This window comes from Bison bison, unplaced genomic scaffold, assembly GCF_000754665.1.
Source record: "Bison bison bison isolate TAMUID 2011002044 unplaced genomic scaffold, Bison_UMD1.0 scf7180017864144, whole genome shotgun sequence".
NCBI classification, from domain to species: Eukaryota; Metazoa; Chordata; class Mammalia; order Artiodactyla; family Bovidae; genus Bison; species Bison bison.
The window spans coordinates 1,798,217-1,809,679 of NW_011494716.1; the positions used below are offsets into that span (position 1 = coordinate 1,798,217).

An 11,463-nucleotide genomic window follows, 5' to 3' on the forward strand; every position below is an offset into this window, starting at 1 on the left:
CCGGCCCCAGCAGGAGCCGGTCAAGGACTTCTCACCTGCCAGGCAGGTGCTGAGCCCGACCGCCCGGCCTGTGTGGCACTTCTGCTGTAAGCACTGAGGCTTAGGCAGGTTACTTCTCCCGCTAAGTCTGTCCTGCCCAGGTGCTCCTTCTGAAAGCAGACATGATAAAAAAGTTCGACCTCGCTGAGTTGCTGGGAGATGAAATGAATAACCCATAGGGAGCAGTTAGCTATTATTGCTGCTGTTGGTTTTATTATTATCACTCTAGGGTCACCCTCCATCTGAGAGATGATCTAGAACCAGCTGGCGGCAGGTATCGTGTCTGGCCTTCAGGAGAAAAGTCCTAGGGGGAGCTGTAGACATCTGGAGCAGGGCTTGCCAACTCCTCTCAGTGGGCTGGATTTCCAGCACTCTCTTTAATTAGATAATTTCTGACACACACACTTGTAACAGCTTTTCATCCCTCTGGTAAACTGTTTACCATGGCCACAGTGGCAGTTGTTTAGAACAACTCAGGGTAGTTGAAGAGGTTTACTTTACAGAAGCTTTAAGGGTGTGGGCTCTTGGGTTCAGGGTGTGCCCAGTGCCTGGGTCGAGGGTCCTGCCTTTCCCACATGCTGCATGGGGACCGGCCACGTCCACATCCTTTTGAAGAGCTGCCCAAAGGAGCCGCTTGGATACTGACTGCGCTCGGTCCACAGGAGACTGACAAGCCGGCAGCAGAGCCTGATCCTGAGCTACGCCGAGGACGAGACCGACGTGGAGGGGACGGTGAACGGCGTCACCAACACAAGCACTGGTGAGACAGCCCTGTGGCCCGTGGGAGCCCCTCAGTACCTGGGAGGGCAGATGGTTTGGAAACATGTTGGGGTTTCCACTGGGGAATCTTCCTGGAGTCTCCAGAGGGCCCAGTAGTAAGAGAGGGGCTGAGTGTTGGGCAGAGTGGCGCGGGACCGCCACACTCTGGGGAAAGCAGGGCCCCCCGCTCTGGCCCTCATCCTCTGTGCACGTGCTGCTGGCCGAGGTCAGTGAGTTCTGTGACGCTTCCCTCCAGGGAGCATCTCTGTGTCTTAGGACTGCTCTCCTGAGTTCTAGCCTTGGTTCTGCCACTTGCCCTGTGACCTTGGGCTCATTCCTGCATGAGATCTTCCACCAGCTAGATTCTTCCATCTCATTCCTGCATGAGATCTTTCACCAGCTAGATTCTTCCAGCTCTAGCTTGTAGCCACTAAAGGGGAAGATGCATGTCTTCCTCACCCAGGTGGCTTTCCCTGGATTTCAGAGTGTCCTGTAAACAGCAGCTGCTACAGGCTTAACAACCCCAGATCTGCCTGTGTGCAGCAGGTCTAAACTCTGAGCTTCTAGGGCCGTGAACAAACAAAATGCCTTGTTTACTCTGAGCTTAAACATCTATAGAGTGCAGTTAAATATTGGTGATTGGTGAGTAGCCATGTTCCCCCAACTCTGACCACAGGCAGAAGCTTTGGCTACAGGCACTGTGACTATAGCCCTCGTCCCTCAGGATGGGGGTACTTTGCCCAGATGAGGTGCTCTGCTGGGATGGGGTGCTCTGCTAGGATGGGGTGCTCTGCTGGGATGGGGTGTTATGCCGAGGAAACGCTGTTCCCTGTCGGTTGGGCCTCCTCCTGGGCTGGGACAGGCCATGCTGAGGGTGAGTTGGCTTCTGTTGCCCAACGTGTTGGCTCCTGGTTGCATCACTTTGTTTTTGTCTGGGTCCTGAATTTTCTCTCACCTTCTTGGAACTTGAATGGTATTAGATTAGTGTACAGTCAGAGCAGGTGATCAGAGCTGAGGGTGGGGTCTTGGTCTGGGAGCCCTGGGACAGGGCTGGGGGTCCTAGTGGCAACAGCCTTTGCTTGGAGTTGGCCAAGCTCCCCTAAATCCAGGGGACCAAGTCCTCTGTGAAAAAACAGCTGCCACAGATTCTATCTGTGGCCAACTGGGCATAAAGTGAGCACTTACTGTAGTGGTTTGGTTCATAGACTTTTTCATATTTTCTTATTACTATCCCTTGGACTAAAAAGAAGTGGGGATGATTCTTCCACATAACTCTACTTATGCACCTCTAGGTTTTTTTCCTGGGTCCCAAACATTCCCACAGTCACAGAGCATGCGAGATTTGCTCTGCAACCAGCTTTCAGCCATGTGCCCCTCCCCCAGGGGAACTCAAGGTCTTCCTGACTGAGCTCTGAGTGAGACCCTGGGCCTTGTTCACTGTTTGCATGTTGGGTATTATCCACCAGTTGTTATCAAGCCCCTTCCTGAGAGCTCAGATTGGGAGTTGATCCTGCAATCGGCTTCTGAGTAACGTCCATGGTTCTTATCCTGTTAGCTCATTCCCTCTCCCCGCGTTCAGCCGAGATTTATTGGGAGGCTCTTATGTGCCAGACACTTTGCCAGTTCTTTGTTTTAAATTTCTATTGACATAATTTTGCTGAATATATCATAATGTTAACATATGTGTTGCATGTGTTTGTGAAGAGTTCATAAAGTGAAATGAGTGTCCTGAATTATTTTTTTTTTCCACTCACTTCCATTGTCATTTCAGAATTGTATTCAGTGGGAAATTTGGCTCCCAGATATAATTCTTTAAATGGCTTTTAAGAATCTTAGCACTGGAATGCAATGTCGGTCAGTCCGCAGCCTGGGTGTGGTTAAGCCTCTTGTTACTGTGAAGAAAGTTCCTTTTGCCATCCACGTGTGAGGACACACCGGTGCACACAACGACCTTTCCCGACGTCTGTACTAAGGTGCATCCTGCTTACTCAGTAGAGCCTGAATCTCTGCTGTTAAAGTTACACTGGAAGCAGTTGCCTGCAGTCATCAGTGGTTCTTGGGCTAGCGTATCGCTTAATAGCCCCCAAGTGCCCGTGGAGATAGTCACTGCAGATGCAGACTGATTCCTGGGTGTCTGCTTTCACCACGGGAAAGGTATCGGGAAGGCATTTGGAAAAGTTACCACTATGTAGGAAAACAACCTAAACGTTTTTGGTGGGTTTAGTATCGCTTGTTTATTTTTGTTCTCTGTAGCCCCTGCTGAAAACCTTAATAATGGCTGACCCTGGCTTTGTTCCCAGCCTGAGAAGCAGAAAACCCGCAGCGAGCCGGGGGCCTGGGGCACTCTGAGGTTACCAAGTGACCTTTTGGGTGTAGAGACAGCATGGCTCGTTGTTTGTGCTTGTGGGGCGTCGTTAACTCCTGCGACGACCCCTTACGTCCATTTAGCTGTCGTGCAGGAACCTCTTCCAGAGCTTGGATCCACCTGCGGTCTCTTCTCTGATGAGCTGACGCCATTGACTGTTGAGCCCCTTTATTTAGGCAGGGTGGAGGCAAGAGGAAGATGAGGAAAAAGACATTTTAGTGGAACAAGAGGCGCTCTGCTGGCTCTGAGCGTGTAGTCAGCTCAGGTAGTCAGACTGTGCGTGTAGACCCCGCACCTCTGCCTGTAGGGTGGGTCCGGTCCTCAGATGTCACCCTGGAGTCCTGTTGGCTTCTGTTTCTCGCACTGATGGTCACCAAGCATTTGCCATGTGCTCAGAAGCGATGACCAGAGAGACGGGGTCCCTGCCCTGCCCAGCTTACAGTGTGAGCGGGGAGGCCAGCAGGCACTGAACCCCCAAGTAAGTGCCAGACTTGCTTATGACACTAGGAGCTTGTACCTGTGGAGGAAAAGGTGGTGCAGATTCGTGGAATGAGCGTTACTGGCTATTCATCACCTTGTAAAGAGCCATGGATTACCTTCCCCACCTCTTCCGGAGGCCTGCTGCCCAAAGCTGTGGGCCTCTCACCGACAAAGACGTCTGAGACTGAGATCTTGGGGACATGGGCATTTTGTTCCCTCTACACACTGTCCTTGACATACATCCCCCTGCACGTCGACATGCACTAATTCTCTTGGTCCTCTTGCCTTGTGACGTGTTTGTGCAGAGGGGCTCTCACGGCCCCTCTGGAAACTGAAGGCCGGCCACCCCATCTTGGGGCATTTGGAGCCAGGTGCTTGCCCGGTGACACGCGGGGCCCTTGGCTACCCCGTCCCAGATGAGCAGTGCACATGTCCTGGGGTCCCGGGTGCCCTGGAGATGGTCCGTGCGCACTGGCCGGGTGTGGAAGCTGGTTGGTGGCTCTCGGCACATGCTCTTCACCTTTTCAGAGCCTGGGCTTTGGTGTCTGACTGCTTGGGTCTGAACTCAGACGTCCTGCTCGTTTATTTGCTCTGTGACCTTAGTCATGCCACCTAACCCCTTTGTGCCTCTGGTTTTTGTTTCTTTTATCTGGAATTTACCTGTAAGGTTATCGTAAGGATTGAATGAGGTATGGACGCCATGTAGCCTGGCCTGGAAGGCATTGGCACTGGCTGTTTTTCTGTTATGGTTCTTAAGGTGGGACAGCTGCCTGTTGTCCTTTTCTGTTCCTTGTTTTCCTCTCGAGGGCCAGTGACTTGGGGAGCAGTTGGGTTGCTCTAAGTGCTGAGTCATCTGATGAATGGGACGACCCTGGACAGCCTGATACGGCCACCTCTCCTCTCGGGGTGGCGCTTGGTGGCTCTTGGAGTGCAAGCCCTGGGTGGCCAGACGGGGCCTGGGGTGGGCTGCGAGGAGATCTGCACCCTTGACCCCAGTTCTCTCTGCTGTTTATGCCCAGGTGGCAGCACCATGGATAGCTCCGCGGGAGGCAAGGCTAGGCCTGAGGCTGGGGAGGACAAGGAGGGATTCCTTTCCAAACTTAAGAGAATGTTTACCTCCTGATATCCCAGCCGAGGTAGGAAAATCCCTGAGGTTCCTCCCCTTCATGCCCCTCTGAACTAATGAATCCCTGTTTTCCCTCATTTTAGCCAGTATCATCCCCCCACCCCCAGAGGTGAAGAGGTTCCCATCTCAGGCATGGTGTGAGCCCAGCCTCAGCCCAAGGGGAGCTAGCCGGTAGTGCAGGGCTGAACCACTCCTGGAGCCCCCCAGCTCCCGGGGGCACTGCATCCCGCCGTGGTGGGAACCAGGTTGCCCATAGTCACAGAGGGCAGGTCACAGCAGAGCCAGGCCTAGAACTCAGATCTCTCCAGCCCCGCCCCGTCCTGCCTGGGACGTCTAGGCAGTGTCAGCTTTAGTGTGGGGCGGGGCGGGGCAGTGACGGGAGTCCTGCTTGCTCAGCATGGTGTCTCGGGACTCACCTTTCACTTGTGCTGGTCCCGGATGTTGGGGGCTCCTTCCTGGGGACCACGGAAGTTCACCAGCAGGGCGTGTCCTTCCTGCGAGGCCAGTGAACTGTACCCGTTTGTGTCTTGGCTCAGGAAAACGGTCCACTGGGAACTAGGCAGGGAGCAGCAGCACCTCCTCGTGGCCAGGCACCTTGGACGCAGGAGGATTCCCCACGGCAGCACTGAGCCCCTGCCTGCAGAGGCCTCCGGACCGCCTTGGCAACAGCAAACTCACGTGACCACGCAGCTCTTCATGGAAGGTCACTGCGGACGGGACAGACCCTGGGCAGTCAGGCATGGCCAGCCTCAGGGCTGGTAGTTTCCTGTCTGTGGGTAGGTAACTTGGCCTCTTCAGGCTCTGGCAAAGTCAGACGGCTGGACACTTCCTGCAGAGCTGAAACTCTTAATTTGGAACTGAATGTGGTTAAAGAATTAAAGGCCATGCTTACAGCTTGAAAATGAAGCCTTAAGCTGCACCAAGTTGTGACGTGATTGATTTCCCTCTCAGCAAACCTCCGGGACGTTCCAGAATGAGTCTTCCCTGACAGGTTGTCCTTTCCAGGAACCTGGGGCACACGCCCCACTGGTGTCACCCACCCTTCAGCTGGAGTTGGTTTTAATTCCCAAAGGTACTGAGCAGCTGGAACCTGGGGGCCTGGGGCCTGGGGTGACGCCTAGAGGACAGTCCCTGCAGAGGCCACTCTTGATCACATGGGCTGTGATCTCCGTCAGGACGGACAGGGTGGCCCTGTCCCCGACAGTGGAGTTGTGTTGTTCTAAGGCACGCGTAAGCGGGGCTCCTGCCCTTCTGCTGGACCACAGCCGGCGTGGCCTGGGGCTGACTGAGGGCCTCTCAACCCCAGCCCTGCCCCGCTGCTATCAGGGCCTTGGGTCTCACCACTCACTACTGACTTGTTTTCAGACGTGTGTTTAAATTATTCAATGCTGAGAATCATTGTCTTTTCCCGTACGAGTGTTTGTTCAGAGGAGAGCGTGGTCTTGGCAATCGAAGGTTCTCCAGCATCCAATCAGACCAAGCACCATTTCCCAGCCTTGGCTCCTGGGACGTGCAGGTTCCCCTGTGTTTCCAGATCCCCCCGCTGTGGCAAGACAGGCTAATGGAGAACCCTTCTGATTAGTGTCCTTTCTGTTTCCCCCCCATAATTTACTAAAATAAAGCATCTGCTAGTGTCTGCTCTAAGAATGTAAAATGATTCTGTATCAATGTAAATAAGATTATCTACTGCAAAGAGATATTTAAAACCTGAATTGTGGTCATCTCTTCTTTGAAAGAGTTTGGACAGCTCTCTGCAGTGGCCCAGCAGTGGGTGCTCACCTGCCTGTCAGGCCACCCCACGTCTGCTGGCCTTCCTGGGGGTGGCTGGAGGTGGCTTTCCTCAGCATCAGCCCCACCGAGGGACAGGTGTCGCTCTGACAGGCACCGACCCTCCTAACCTGGAGCAGGGAGCTTATCCTGCAGTAATGTGCTGATCTGAACGAATGTTCTAGGATCCAGCGTGTCGCTTTTACTCTGGGAGCCCACTCCTCAAAACACCTGCGGTGTGGCCTCCTTAGGTCCCTGAGCGTCACCACTGCCATCACTAGATACTGTTGTTTTCTCCATTGTTTTCAGAGGAATATTAAGGTATTTTGTGTGTATTGCAGTCTTCGTCTGGGCTATGGTGGCTGGAGTGGGCCCCAAGCACATGACTCTGCCCTGCCCCAGGATTCTGGGCTGAGCAGGCTGTAGTGGAGGCGGGGGTGGGCACTTGCTGGATTGGGTGAAGAGGCTGGGAAGACTTGGTGGGCAAGAAGGAGGCTCAGCGACTTCCTGCCAGTCTCTAGTCTCTTCCTCCGTTGAACAGAAGTTTGCCAAGCACCTGCTGTGGACTCAGTGTGGGCTGGGCAGGATCTGAGACCCTAGGGTACGGTGGTGGAGGGCTCGATCACGTCTCTCTTGGCAGCTCAGGTCTTCTTCCTAGAGAAGTCAACCAAAGCCATGTTTTTTGAAACTAGCAGTCTAGACTTGGAAAGGGGAAAGTGGATTTTCTTTCCAGTGAGACATCTTCACGGCTGTGCCAAGGCATTCTTCCCTCCGATGGTCAGAAGGTGGCGGGGCAGCATTTGTAGGTTCGGGTCCCCCTCGAGGCCTGGCTGGACTGGGTTTGGCTCATTCCCACAGCTGGCTCCTGAGATCTGTCTCCCGACCCCTCTGCAGCCTGAGGTGGGGCTGGAGCATGAGCTGAGCCATTTAGAAACACAAGAGAGTGTCCCTAGGCCGCTGGGCCTTTGTGGCTGGGAGGTGAGCACTTGCTGAAGTGCTGGGAGGAGGGCGGACAGGGGAAGGCACTGGAGGCTTGCGAGGCCTGACCACAAGGGGCCCGGGGAGTTAGACGCTGCTTCTCCCCAGTTCCCCCATGTAGTCTTCACAGCAGCCCAGCCAGGGGGCACCAAGTGAGCAACCCACCCCAAGAGGCCTGGTAAAACGGCCAGCACCAGCCGGAACCTGCCCTCAGCTCCCTGCAGCTCACCCTGGAGCCGGCGTGGTGGGCTCTCCCCAGGCTTCGTGCCGACCAAGGGCCACTCCTGGATCCCGATATCATGAGTCAGGGTTCCAGCAGGTGAGTCTCCCCTCCAGAGGGCCTGGGGTACTTGGGCATCACAGGGCTGGACACGGATGACTTGTTGGGTTCTCCTGCTAATACGGGTGGGCTTGGAAGCCCATGTCATCACGTCTGCTCCCTCCTACCCTCCTGGGAGGCTGCTCCCTCAGGCTGTCCCTGTGCCCCTAAAGTGGGCCCTCCAGTGTTCATCACCCCCTGCTCTCTGCAGCCTGATGTCGGTCTGCAGTCGTCCTGCACACTGATATCTAGCTCTCCTGCTAAACCAGACTCAAGACACGGTGCATAACTTTCCTGGTTAACACTGTATTTAGGGTCCAGCACACTGGATAAGTTGTTGAAGAAGTGCTTATGAATCAACAGGTCGAATGAATTTGGCAGCCCTGCTATCCTTTCAGTGCCTCTGCAGGTCCCAAGGCCAGAGCAGGGTAGAGACCGCAGTGGACGTCCTGCAAGCCCACAGAGACACCAGTCTCCCCGCCGGCTGTGTCCTCTGGGCCTTTGCTTCTCTTCTCTATAGTGAGCAGGAGAGGGAAGCCGTCCAAATGCCTGGGGGTCTCTGCCCACCGAGCAGGGCTGGGTGGTCACATCCCTGGTTTCCCCTCCCTGCCTGCGCTGTGGACAGCATCACCTCTTCTCCATAGGGCTAAGTTCTCGTGCCCTGGGGTCCACAGCTCTCACGTCCCTTCAGGGGTTTCTTTCTTACCAGCATGTTTTGAGATCACCACATCTCGAGGCTGCTGCACCCAGGAGCCCAGGAGGCAGGTGAAGGGAGAGGAAGAAGGAGCTGGTCTTCCCACCCTGAAACTCAGAAGGAACACGGAGATGACCGGATGTTCTGGGGTGGAATAGTGTGTGTACAGGGGTGTCAGACGTCCCTGGCTGCAGGGCCGGGGGCAGGGGGTGCTCTTGGCCCCCCACACTTGGCTGGGCACTTGACGCTTCCTATTGGAATTTTCATGGCCTTGGTGCCCTAGCATCTGCCACCCCAACCCCAAACCATGAAACAAAGCGCTTTTCTTTTGGAAGCCATCTGTGAGAACAATGGCCTTTATTTAAAAAATAAACTTTCTTGTAACACAAGAGAGGGTCACTGTGACTGCACCCCCAGCCCCCCGAGACGGGGTTGAGAGGTGGGCAGGGTCACAGCCCTGCGAAGTCCTCTTTGTGCTGCTCTAGCCACTGGTCCAGCCTCCTGGCCTTGGGGTTGAGCTTCAGGGTCAGTTCGATGTTGCGGTCGGGTTTCAGGGCATAGAAACGGAACATGTTGGCCAGATCCCGGGCACCAGGGAAGCCAAGCTTCTCGTAGTCCTCAGGGCTTGTCTGCAAGCAGAGGGGCGTCGGTACCTCAGTCCCTACTCTGTCCCCCTGAATTCATCTGAAGACTGTTGATGCTAAAAAGATGAAACTTCAAAAACCACTGTTGCAGGGCAATTTATATCCAGTTCTTCCAAGATCACGAGGTGCAGACATCTCAGTCCCTTCCATATCAGGACTCTGCTTTTGTCACTTTGTTGCTCAAAACACCAAAGCTGTTGTTCCCCTTTCTTGACCAAACTGAACCTTAACTCCTTGGCTCCCAAACCCTCCATGGCTGCCTCAGGCTTTCGTTGTTTAGATAGTAATACACAGCCCTTTAGTGCACGTTTTGTAGAACGTTCATTGTGCCAAGGGAGCGTTTACATCATTATTCCGTTCATTCTTCACAGTAGCCTGAGGACAGGATACCCTCCGTACACCCACTTTACAGATGAAGAAACCGAGGCAGAGAGGGGCCAGGGGCTGGGCCTCTGGTCATACACAGGTGGGTGTTAAGGGCTGGGAGCAAAATGTGAGCCCAAAACGTGTCTTGCCCTGGTCTCTCCCCTCTTTACTGCTCTGCTTGCGTCTGGGGGGCTCTGTGGGAGGTTTCTGTCATTTAATGACTCTGAGTATCCCAGACTCTCAAAATGATTAGAAACAACAAACCCAGGGGTCTGGACGGGACAGGGCAGGTGAGGGAAGGGGCCGGATGGGGCCTACTGCAGCCTCCATCCCCTCCGCCAAGCAGTCCAAGACACCCCGTGCTCTCCCTCCTTGCTTTGGCCCCTGCTGGGCCCTCTTCCTGGAGCCCTTTCTTGCCACTTGGCCCTCTGCCAGAGCCAGACATCTCACTCGGCAGCCACACTTCACTCCTGAGGACAGCACAACGTCAGCATTCTCTGAGGATGAACTTGGCTTTGTGATGCTCAGAGCGTGGGGCAGCCCAGGATGCCACTCCCCTGCTACCCGCAAAGCCCCTCGGATGGGGCTACCGCGTTCCCGCCAGGCCTCTCACCTTGGCGTCGCGCACCGCCTTGCCAGTGTGCTTGGTGAGCAGGGCGGCGTACTCCTCCGCCGTGTGCCTGCAGGTGCTGAGCCCGATGTTCCTGCCGACGTACTCCTCTGGTGTCTTTAGCAAGCTGAGCACCACGGGACCCAGGTCGGCCACGGACATGCCGTCTATGGGCACGTCACCCATGGGCAAGCCTGGGAGGGGGAGAGGGATGTGCTGGCCTGTGTCTCTTGAGGGGTCGGTCTCCACCAGCTGGTTGGCGCACAGGTCAGCACTTGGCCTAACTCAGACACCTCAGGGTCAGCAGCAGAACTGAGTCAGGAAACAGGACATGACGGAGCTCTGCCACTGGCAGGCTGTTCAAATCCTGGGAGCCCGGCTGGGGAGAACTCCAGGCCTGCCACCCGTCAGGCCTGGGACAGGAACAAGCAGAAGGAGAGCAAGGGGCTTTGAAAGGCGCTCTGCCCAAGAATGGGTGCAAACCCCAGTTCCTGACGTGGACGCCCACGGAGGATGTAAACGCCAGCAAGAAAGCTCGGGTGGCCAAGGCCGGGGCCGAGCCCAGAGCAACATGGTGGGTGGGTGCTGATAAATGTGTTAATGAGTGACTCTACCGGCCGCGGTGTGGCTTTCAGGAGGGAGAAGCAGAGCTCTGTCTAGATGAGGCACCTAGAGCTCTCAGGCCCTGCCTGTAAAGTTTCCACGGCTGCCATTCAGACCACCCAGGAGCCTGTGGGGATGAACTCCAGCTCAGTGATGGAACACAGGTGACTTGACGATGGCTCTGCAAACTGTAAAGGGTGGTGTTGGGGTGCCAGGCCCAGGGAGGGTGAGCAGGGATCATGCAGAGGTGAGGAGCCAGGGGAGGGTGCTGACCCCTCCTGCTCTGCCTGCTGAGCCTCCTGCACTGCCCCGCCGGCGGCAGGACACAGGTCGGACACGGTGCCCTCCAAGCTGCTTAGAGATTTGGAGACAGGCACTGAGAAGAAAGTGCTTTCCTACCCCTGGGAAATCTACAACTGGACCTAGCCCTCCAAACCCTCTCCTCACTGATGAAGTAGAAACAAGAACCACGCTTGTTTCTGCAAAGCTCTCCGAAAGACACAGCACAGTATCCCCGCACTGGGCAGATCTTCCCTGGGGAAGTCTGGGCCATGCCCGTCTCATGGGACAGGACACGGATGCCCAACAGGGTCATGGGTCTATTGTGAGAGGGCTGGGGCTCAGACCTGGAGCCCTCGGAGGACAAGCCCGCTCTCTGGGCCACCGTGGCTCTGCATGGTGCCAGCAGACGCCCGAGGGAACACACTCACTCA

General features: G+C 55.4%; 2 protein-coding genes across 6 annotated transcripts in view; one reads left to right on the forward strand and one right to left on the reverse strand.

Annotated features, from left to right (window-relative positions):
* The window catches only part of DNAJA3 (DnaJ (Hsp40) homolog, subfamily A, member 3), a 31,161-nt gene extending 24,748 nt beyond the window's left edge, over window positions 1-6,413 (forward strand). Inside the window, exons 10-12 of one of the 2 annotated variants that reach the window (XM_010840405.1) lie at window positions 702-799; window positions 4,663-4,779; window positions 5,306-6,410. In XM_010840405.1, the coding sequence (XP_010838707.1) occupies window positions 702-799; window positions 4,663-4,766 (202 nt within the window). In that variant the 3' untranslated portion in view covers window positions 4,767-4,779; window positions 5,306-6,410. Of the gene's footprint in view, window positions 1-701; window positions 800-4,662; window positions 4,780-5,305 lie in introns of both variants that reach the window. The other variant, XM_010840406.1, reaches the window with a different exon arrangement.
* A 141-nt stretch (window positions 6,414-6,554) lies between these two features.
* The window catches only part of NMRAL1 (NmrA-like family domain containing 1), an 8,434-nt gene continuing 3,525 nt past the window's right edge, over window positions 6,555-11,463 (reverse strand). For 2 of the 4 annotated variants that reach the window (XM_010840400.1, XM_010840401.1), the window contains exons 5-6: window positions 10,151-10,341; window positions 8,849-9,156 (exon numbers count right to left, since the gene is read on the reverse strand). In XM_010840400.1, coding sequence (XP_010838702.1) covers window positions 8,977-9,156; window positions 10,151-10,341 — 371 coding nt within the window. In that variant the 3' untranslated portion in view covers window positions 8,849-8,976. Of the gene's footprint in view, window positions 8,348-8,539; window positions 8,635-8,848; window positions 9,157-10,150; window positions 10,342-11,463 lie in introns of those variants that run through there. The other 2 variants (XM_010840403.1, XM_010840404.1) reach the window with 2 other exon arrangements.